Source organism: Phaseolus vulgaris, chromosome 4, assembly GCF_000499845.2.
Source record: "Phaseolus vulgaris cultivar G19833 chromosome 4, P. vulgaris v2.0, whole genome shotgun sequence".
Taxonomy (NCBI): domain Eukaryota; kingdom Viridiplantae; phylum Streptophyta; class Magnoliopsida; order Fabales; family Fabaceae; genus Phaseolus; species Phaseolus vulgaris.
In genome coordinates, this window is record NC_023756.2 from 45,815,827 (window position 1) to 45,825,616 (window position 9,790).

The following is a 9,790-nucleotide window of genomic DNA, read 5'->3' on the forward strand; positions in this document are numbered from 1 at the left end:
TAAAACAGTTTTTTAATTTTAAAATTTATTTTATTTGGTATTATTTAACAGGAGAGTGGAGAGATTGATTAGTTACTTTTTTTTAAAGATCTTTTTCTCTATTAAATAAAAAATTAAAGATATTTGATAATATTTTGTGGACCACTTTAGCAAAAGAGTGGATATATTGGTATAAGGGTGGGGTGTAGAAGGAAGGAAGATGGCATGGGCTTCTTGGAGTCAGGTATGTAAGCCTCGCAGGTATGGGGGGTTGGGGAAAATTGATGTAAAATTGTTCAACCTGGCTTTATTGGGGAAGTGGATTTGGAGGTTGGGGTCGACCGAGAGAGGCCTTTGGAAGGAGATTCTTGTGTCTAAATCTGGAGGTTAGAGAAGTTTAGGAGAGGAAGGAAAAGGTAGGAGGTGTTCTCTCTGGTGGAAAGATTTGAAAGAGGTGTGGTTCTCAAAGGGTTGGGGAAGAAACTTCGCAGACGACTTCAGGTGAAAAGTAGGGGAAGGGAAGGATATATTTTTTTGGAAGGATAGTTGGTTGAACGGCGAGTCTTTGAAGAGTTCCTTCCCTAGATTGTTTTCTATCAGTTCTACCAATAATGCTAAGTTGTCAGAGCTTGGCTCTTGGTCGAACGGTGATTGGGTCTGGCACTTATCTTGGAGAAGACTGTTTTTTGAGTGGGAGAAGCCGATGGCGGAGCAGTTGCGTCAGCTTCTGCTCAAGGCTCGAGTTGTTTCGGGAGAGGTGGACGGATGGATTTGGAAGGAAGGGGATTCCCAAACTTTTTCGGTTAATTCTGCCTATAATCTTGTGAGAAAGGATGAAGAGTCAATTTCTTCGGCAATTTTTTGTAATTTGTGGAAGAGCCAGTTCCCTCTGCAACACTTTTGGCTTGGAGGTTGTTGGAAAACAAGCTTGCTACAAAGGTAAATCTGAGTAGAAGAGGGGTTTTGGTGGATAGCTCGTTGTGTGGTTTGTGTGGGCTGGAGGAAGAGTCTTGTTGCCATTTATTCTTCGACTGTATCTTTGCTAGGCGAGTTTGGAGTTTATGTTATAGGTGGCTTGGGGTTCTGGTAGCGTCCCATATTGAGCCAAAGAGTAACTTTGATCAATTTAGGTTGAGCTGCGCTTCAGAAACCGGTTAATAATGTCTGGAACACAATTTGGGTTCGGGTAGTGAGCGAATTATGGAAGCACAGGAATAACATAATTTTTAAAAGAGGTGTGAGGATGCCTTTGAAGTTTTTTCTTTGGTACAAGTAAATGTCTGGTTGTGGGTTTCTATTAATTGTATGTCAGCCTCGTTTTCTTTTTCTGACTGGTGTTTAGAACCTTAGGTTTGCATGAGGTTAATTAATTGAGGTTGGCTTGTTTAGTAAGTCTGAAGGTTTTAGGCTGGTATATGTACAAGGGTTGAACCACCCCTGAAGTGGTTCCTATTTATTTATTTTTTATTGCCGATAATAAATAAATAAATAAAATGTTACTTTTAATTTAAATTGATATTTTTTTTTATTAAATAAGATATTTGTTGTGTCCATTTGAAAAGAATGAGTCAAACAAAAGGGTGTTGATGGACATTTACTTTAACTATCCACAATTGTAGAATTTTAAAATTGATTTAAGAAACAGATTTTATGATTCTCTAATACACATAACTCATGTATCCTGACTCAATTCCTTATCTAGTACCATTTACACTTTTATTTCTCCATCTAATACCCTTTTGTTTTTATTTCCTTATCTAGCACCTTTTTATTTTTTATTTTCCTATCTAGCACCATTTCAAAAATAAATAAATAAATAATAAATTAATTTTTTTATAATTTTAATTTTGAATGTATTAAAAAATAATTGTTTTTAATGTTTAAAATAGTTAGAAATATAATTAATGAATAAAAGAAATTATTTTTTACAAAATAAAAATAAAAAAGTAATAAATTAAAAATGTTTAGTTTAAATTTTTTTTAAGAATGAAGAAAATAATAAAAAAACTCTACAACAACATAAAAGTTGAATCTATAAACATAAATTAATATTTATTTTTATTATTATTGATGACGTAATTCTGTTAATTTCAAGTAAAAAAATACAGGACATAATTATAAAAAAATCAAAGTCAATTATTATTAATTAATAGTGAACACACAAATAATATTGAAATGTCTACCCTAAATGCAAAATCCTAAAAGAAAACTAATGCAAATGCTAGACTTAATGCTTAAAAATAAGAAAAAAAAAATGAAAAAAAATAAATAAATATAGAAAATAAAAACAACAACATTTCAACCATCCATTATTTTCCGTCATCAAAAAGATCATCATAACATCATTGCTCTTAATATAATTGATATTGTTTCCTTTCCTTTACTGAGATATAATCACCTTTTTCCAATTTTAACTTTTGTTGACATTTTCTTGCTTCAAATATCTAAAGAGTGCCTTGTCAAAAGTCATGTGATTGGTTTGTTGACATTTTCTTGGTTTACTGCTCAAGAAACAATTGGCCACAAATAGTTGGTCCTCCTCCTCTTGATCAACAACCTTAGCTTCTACCTTTTGCTGCTGATTTTTTCTCTTGCATTTGAATACTTCATGGCCCATTTGATTGCATCAAGTAGCATCAGGTCTCCTCCAACATTTGAATTGAGGTTGATCCATTTTCCCACAATGCTGACAAACTTTTATTTTCACCCTTTCCTTTGTTGTAATTATGAGCACTGCTATCACTAGCTGAATGATTCTTCATGCAGTTTTTCTTTTTCCATTTCCTAACATGTTTGATCATGGCTAGCAAAGCACCTTCAAGAGTATGTTCTTCTCTCTCCAATTGCTCTTGGAGTACCTCTCTGTTACCATAATTTTCTCAACAATTCTGGAATGTCCAACAACTTTATCTCTGTTCGCAATACCCAACAATTTGTTTGAGTATCTTTGATTGACTCATTCTTTCATCCTTTAAGCTCTATTTCCCTCCTTAAGTTAAGGACTTACATCCTGCATATTTTCTTGTCTCTTTCATATTCTTCTCCAAAAAAAGACAAATTTATTTGGATGTCTTAAAGAGTCATAATTCAGGTGAGGATCATTTAAAACACTCGCAAACAAACATGACTTTGCCTTTGCTTTTCTTGTTTTTCTTTCATTCTGCATTTTATGTCATGGTCGCATTTTTTAGAACCTTTTCTATTAATGTGAAGTTGTGAGATGCTCCTGAATTCAAATATGGCTTTGCATGAAGACCCTCTGATTATGGTAACAAAAGATGGAAAACATGATTGAAAGTATAATATATGTGGGAATATATACATGGTGAAACTACAGTAATGTATTGAACATGAATTCAGTGAGACGAGGATACACTTTCAATGTGCCTAAAAAAAGTAATCAAGCTAGAGCATAGACACCCTAAATACTCCTTTACATGCACATCATTTGCAAGATGCATGGCTAACCTCAAATTACTATACTAAGGCAAAACTCCATATCTTTTCAACCAAAATCAAATGAATGGTTTGGAAGAATCAGGCTTGTTGGCTGAAGGAACAAAGACTATGTTATCTGGTTGAATCCCCATGTTCCTTTCCTAATGCCCTCAAGGGTCTCTAGCACCTGTTTCATTGATGGTCTGAGTTCCTTGGGACACTGCACACACTGAAATGCTAACTCTGCCACTGCTGTTATCATTTCCATCATGTTTCTGTCAACACCAAACCAAAAACTTGGATCCACTACCGCGTTTAATTCCTTGTTCAAGATTTTCCTCTTTGCAAATTGTGCAAGAGTAACGTAATCTGTGCCTTCCATTAAACTTGGGGGGTTGGAAGATATAAGTTCAAACAAGACCACCCCAAAACTATAGACATCACTTTTGTCACTCACTCTTCCCGATTCATAGTAGTCAGGATCTATGTAAGCACGAGTTCCTACTGGAATAGTGGAAACGTGAGTGACATAATCTGGAAGAGACCGTGAGAATCCAAAATCTGCAACTTTAACAGTAAAATTTTCATCCAACAGAATGTTACTCCCTTTCACATCTCGGTGGATGATACCTGAGTCATGGAGATATACCAAGGCAGTTGCAGTTTCGATGGCAATGTTCAATCTAGTATGCCATGGTAGTTTACCACAGGAAGAGTCATGAAGATGTTTAGAAAGAGTGCCATTGGAGATGTACTCGTACACTAGCATGTGTTTGTTGCTATGGCGAGAAGTGCGGCCATAAAGTAGAACCAGATTTGTATGGTGCAACAAAACCAAGATCTCAGTTTCTTTCATGAATTGCTTAATGATCTTTTCTGTCTCACTCTCGTCATGGAAACATTTTATTGCAACCTCTCGTCCATCCTTAAGTTTTCCTAATACAATGGCACACAATCAGAAAAGAAACAGATATATGCACATGACTTGTTTACGAGGCTCGGACACTCTCTCAAATGGCGTGCTGTTGGACACACCTATGGGACACCAACACTCGTACGACATTCGTATATTGTTGGATTTCTAACCATTCTAGCACGATTCTAACACAATTTTAAAAAGGAGATATACATTAATTTTTTAAAAACTCAAACTTATTGGATAAATTTTTATTATGATTATAAAAATAAGAAACAAATCCTTTTGATCAACCAGAAAAAACATCTTTCTGCTAAAAAAACCTAAAAGATACTTGTGCATGTAAATATTTATTGTTAATTTATATAATTCATAATTATATAATATAAAGATTTGTGTCTCTATATCCTACATTTTAGAGATTATACGTATATCCGCCGTGTTGTATCAATGTTCGTGTCAGTGTTTAGGTTAAATAGCTATGAAACACTGATTTGAATTATGGGGACTGATTAGGTTCTCACCATAGTACACGGTGCCATAGCCTCCCTTTCCAAGGCAAGTATCAAAATTGTTAGTAGCTTCTTCAAGTTCAGCATGGTGGAAGATTTTCAAAGCTGAGATGTATGGATTATCACACATGAATAAAAGCTTTTATCCTCAGTCTGTTTCACCAAAAACACACAGAAGCTAGAAACCATGAGTAAGGAAACAGGACAAAAAATGACTTTATTATACCTTTTGTTGTGTTTGTTTCATCTCTCCCTTCCTTTATGCCATTGAGAATCTCTAGCACCTGTTCCATGTTTGGCCTTAACTCTTGTGGACACTGCATGCACAAAACTGCAAGTTCAGCTGTAGCAGTCATCATCCTCTTGATCTTAAGGTTAGATTGGAAGGCAAGTCTTGGATCCAACACCTCCACCACCTCTTGCTTTTCAGTTTTTCTTCTTAAAAGCATAGCAAGATTGTCCTCCTCATTCAGAAAACAGTATTTTGCCAGCTTTGATGATAGAAGCTCACACAACACCACCCCAAAGCTATAAACATCATTTTTTACACTAAGCTGGCCTTTTGTCAAATAATCTGGGTCGATATAACCACATGTTCCAACTATATCATTAGTAACATGGGCAGCATACACAGGAACTCCATCAGGAAGCTTGCATGATAAATGAAGGTTTGCAAGTTTAGCAGAAAAGTTCACATCTAGGAGAATATTTCTGGACTTCACATTGCGGTGGATGATGCCATAAAAGTGAAGATAGTCCAATGCATTTGCAATATCAATTGCTACGTCTAATCGTGTCAGCCAAGGAAGTGTGCTGTTTTCATCTTCACTTTTAAGATGAGCAGCAAGATTTCCATTGGATAAGTATTCATGGACTAGCATAGATTCCTCGTGATGAGAAGCAGACCCATAAATTGACACAATATTTTTGTGAGGCAAGTAGTTTAGGATAGTAGTTTCATTGATAAACTGTTGCAATATGTGGTGCTTGTCTTCGTTGAAGCACTGGATTGTAATCTCACGCCCATCCTCAAGTTTTCCTAAAACAAGGGAAATAAACAGAAGAAATTTTTTGTGCATAACAAAACTTGAGGATGTTTCAACTTGGCGTTCAAGTTTGTATTTATGTTGTTCATATAAATGGCCATAGCTTAGTCACTTACCGTAATATTCAGTGGCAAAGCTTCTTTTTCCAAGACAATGAGATTGATTGAAGTTATCTGTGACTTTTGCAAGTTTCTTGTAAGGCAAGATTTTCCATTTACTCTGCTTTGGAAATGTGTCAGAAGTGCCAGTGAAGCAGCACTCAAAGAGATTACACCTCATTCTCATAAGGCAATTAATAAACGTCAGAGGGCCATTGGGATGCTGAGTGAGTGAGGAAAAAGCAGGCTTATCAGAATTGCAAATTACTTTGTATATTGAATTCTATAAAGTCTAATTGTGTTCATACTTGGTGTGGGAAGAAAACATATTTAAGTCTATGATTTAGCTAGGTGTGGAGGAACAATTCTTGGTACCTAAAAGACAGACATAATTAGAGGGACTAACACCACACTTAATCCATCAGAAAACACAAGCAGAAGCTTCTAATAAACTCATTGGTGAAGAAAAGGTTTATTGGCTGAAGTAAAACATGCATTAAAGTGCTAATATACTTGATCCACACAAAAAACCAGCAGGGCATTCTAATAAACTCATTGGTCTTTAATAACTGAAGTAATATATGCATTAAACTGCTTATCTTCATCAAAGCCCTGAGTTGTATAATTTCTTAATTATGGTCAAATTTGCCAAAGAGGAGAATTTTCTTTAACACACACCATCAGAAGAAAACATTACTGTGGCCAAGGAGAGCATCTATCATGTAATCAGAAAAACAATCACTGCAGGCAAAATATTCAGTAGAAGACATGTTTAAATCAAATATGCTTAGTTACTCATTTACTCCCTATGTCTGCACAATCTTTACTTTTGAGTCCCTACACTTGGAAACACCTTTTAACTTGTTTTAGTCCCTATACACAATCTTTTTAATCCATTTTATTCCCTTTGAATGGCAGAAGAGTATGTGTAGGGAGGGACTAAGCCAAGTAGTTTTCCCTGTAGGAACTAAAGCATGAAAATTGTGCAAGTACAAGAACCACATGAGTAATTAAAACAAACTTTCAATAGGAACAAGTTACCAATTAAATAAAGGAATTCCTTCTTTAGGACTCATGCTGTGTACCTTCCCTTAAAACAGCAATATCTGGTCACTTTTCCCCCCCAGTTAAAAGCATATTTTGAAATAAAAGTTACTAAATAAGGAGATTTAACTAGTAAGGAATTCATTCCTTGCAAACATTATTCAGAAAACAGATGATAACATTGATTTTCCTATGCCTACTATTCTCATGTTTAAGTAGTTTTTTGTATATCCTTGTGTTGACTTGGAAAACTATCATCTTACAAAAGAATTCATCACAATTATGGAGTATGCAGTACCAAGACAAGGTTTCTTAGTTCTTACCTAGTTTAAAACAAGCAAATTCAAGAAAGACAAGGTGCCCTCAACAACTTTTGGAAGGTTGAAGGAATTAACCTTTAGTAACTAGAATGCTCTGACATTGAGAAGAAGTGATGCAGTCAGCACCACAACATGCAAAGCAACCTTAGTGACGTGCAAAGTCTCTACACTCCCTCTGTGAGGAACATGTAAGCGTAAACAGCAGTGGAAATGAAAGATGAGAAAAAGGAAGGAAGAAGGAAGCAGCAGAACACGAATGAGTCTTCAGAAAACATGGAAAAGTCTCACAAATGTCTATTTCTTATGAAAAGATATTTTGAGTATATTACATTCTGAAAATAGATAATGAAATCATATCCTTGTGTTTATAGAAAAATAATTTTCATTTTTTTTTATCTTTTTCTTGAAATAAATACATTCAAATATACCTTAAATTTATGTATGAATATATTTATGTGAAGTTTTTATGAAAACACAGTCTCATTATGGATATTTTTACAAGATTGTAAACTAGTGTATGGAATTGAAATATATGTATATATATAAATTAAATTTTAAATATTTTATAAATTTATGTATTTTAAATTAAGTTTTTTTTAAAAAAAAAAAAATGTTCTATTAAGTATTTAACATTTTTTGTTGTCATTTGATTTGTATTGTTAACGAGATGTTGTAATAATTAATTTTTTCTTCTCATCTTCAATTTATTTATAAACTTCTTCAATCATTTCACTTATTTACAGAAAGATGTTTTTGAAATTATAAAAATTATGGAAGTGCCGAAAGAAAATATGTAGGTGTAGAAAGAAATAGCCAAACTGAGGGGTGTGTTCTATTACAGAAGGACCTTAGTTATCAAGATATTTGAGAATGTAAACAAGTGGGGTTTTTTATTCAATTTAAAATCGTTAAATTGTTTAAATTGAGTTTCTTTAATTATTATACAACTTTACAGATTTAATATTTTACAAAAATGATAATCTACAAACAGCAATATGTGAAGTTCAAATATTATGTACTATTATATATACCTTTATAATTCAGTTTTCAGTAAATAGAATTCATTTGTTCATAATAATATCATAAAATAAAATTTTATTATTGTTGGTCATAATTATTCTAATTAAATAATTCTTAGTTTTTTTCTTTATAACTACGTATTAAATATAAAATTCGTTTGTTGTTTTTGTTTAAATTTTCAGTTCCTTTTTTTTTAATTTAAATTACTTTTGAAAATTTATTTATTTTTTCCACGAATTTGATATAGTCTCCATTTGTTTTCTTTTTTCCATTTTTTAATTTTATCCCAGCATGAGTTTTATAGAAATAAAATGAAAAATGAAAAATGAAAAAAAGTGATTAAGATCTTCTCCATATATAATTTGTTTAAAAAATAAGTTTTATTTCATGGACCATTAAGGTTTTACTTTTTTAAAACTTGAATTTGATTCATTTAAATAATTAAACTCATTTTCATTTCTGAATTTGTTGACGTAATTAATAAAACAAGTTAAATTTAAATAACTTAAATAAGACAAATTCTTCCTCACATACCTTCTTCTTTCACTTTTATATGAACGTAACAAAATAGTTTTAATCTTTTTAAATAACTTGCATCCCATTTTGCATCCATATTCTAATTGCAGCATTTTCATTATTTTTAAAAATATTAATTGTTTTTTTTTATGTTTAAAGTTTAGATCTAGAGTTTAATAAACCTAGTGTGAAAAAAATATTATTATTATTATTTTGTATTAATAATTTAATAAATGTACTAATAGATGGTTTATGTTACCCGCCCACAGAATGATTAATTTGTTAAATACCATTGACTACAAATTGCAATTTGATATCTGCTTAATTGTAATTTTTTCTCTTAATATTTTAAGAACTCGAAATTTTTATTTAAATTTTTTAATTATTTTGGTTTCAAAAGTTAGGCATAATTAAAATTGTTTAAAAAAAATCAAGAATCAAATTTATATATAATGAAAAATTAAGATGTTAAAATTTGTGGAAATAAAATAGTGGCCAAAGTTATATTTAAACCTATTTTATTATAATAATAATAATGAATACATTTGGTATTAATAGTGTCCCTCTTTCGTGTGACAGGCACGTGAGAGGCACGTGACAGGCCCATGAAATGAATACATATACTTCCATTGACTAAAAAGCCATGTAGGACCTTTATAATAATATTAAAGGAACGTGGCAGACACGTGTTTCTCAATTTTATATTATTTAACATGCTCTTAATATCCCCATCTCAAACATTTTTCTCAACCCAAAAGGACTTCAAAGTTTAAACATATTCCATTCTCGTGGAACCATTCATCATAAACTTTTAGTACTATTTCGGAATTTTTATATGAATAACGTAATTTTGCATCAAATTTTTTAAATGTATATATTTAAAAATTACATAAATTTGTAA

At 32.2% G+C, this 9,790-nt stretch overlaps 1 protein-coding gene across 5 annotated transcripts; it reads right to left on the reverse strand.

Moving 5' to 3' along the window:
- Positions 1 to 3,258: 3,258 nt before the first annotated feature.
- Positions 3,259 to 7,649, reverse strand: LOC137837987 (LEAF RUST 10 DISEASE-RESISTANCE LOCUS RECEPTOR-LIKE PROTEIN KINASE-like 1.2). Of its 5 annotated transcripts, none has more exons than XM_068647180.1 (6): positions 7,429 to 7,633; positions 6,298 to 6,364; positions 6,008 to 6,212; positions 5,072 to 5,884; positions 4,858 to 4,950; positions 3,259 to 4,353 (listed from the first exon to the last, which is right to left on the reverse strand). In XM_068647180.1, the coding sequence occupies exons 3-6, from the start codon at positions 6,174 to 6,176 to the stop codon at positions 3,545 to 3,547; spliced, it is 1,884 nt and encodes a 627-aa protein (XP_068503281.1). In that variant the 5' UTR covers positions 6,177 to 6,212; positions 6,298 to 6,364; positions 7,429 to 7,633; the 3' UTR covers positions 3,259 to 3,544. The 5 variants fall into 5 exon arrangements, with proteins under 5 accessions (XP_068503281.1, XP_068503279.1, XP_068503280.1 ...); XM_068647178.1 differs by having other exon boundaries at positions 7,357 to 7,633; XM_068647179.1 differs by lacking the exon at positions 6,298 to 6,364 and having other exon boundaries at positions 7,429 to 7,649.
- Positions 7,650 to 9,790: the final 2,141 nt, after the last annotated feature.

Bases quoted from the DNA above. Each gene is read 5' to 3' on its own strand.
- LOC137837987 (XM_068647179.1), bottom strand. From the start codon at position 6,176: ATGAGAATGAGGTGTAATCTCTTTGAGTGCTGCTTCACTGGCACTTCT. The intron at 5,885-6,007 runs GTAAGTGACTAA...CCCTTGTTTTAG, and splicing joins CTTTGCCACTGAATATTACG to GAAAACTTGAGGATGGGCGT. The intron at 4,951-5,071 runs GTATAATAAAGT...CATACATCTCAG, and splicing joins TGAAACAAACACAACAAAAG to CTTTGAAAATCTTCCACCAT.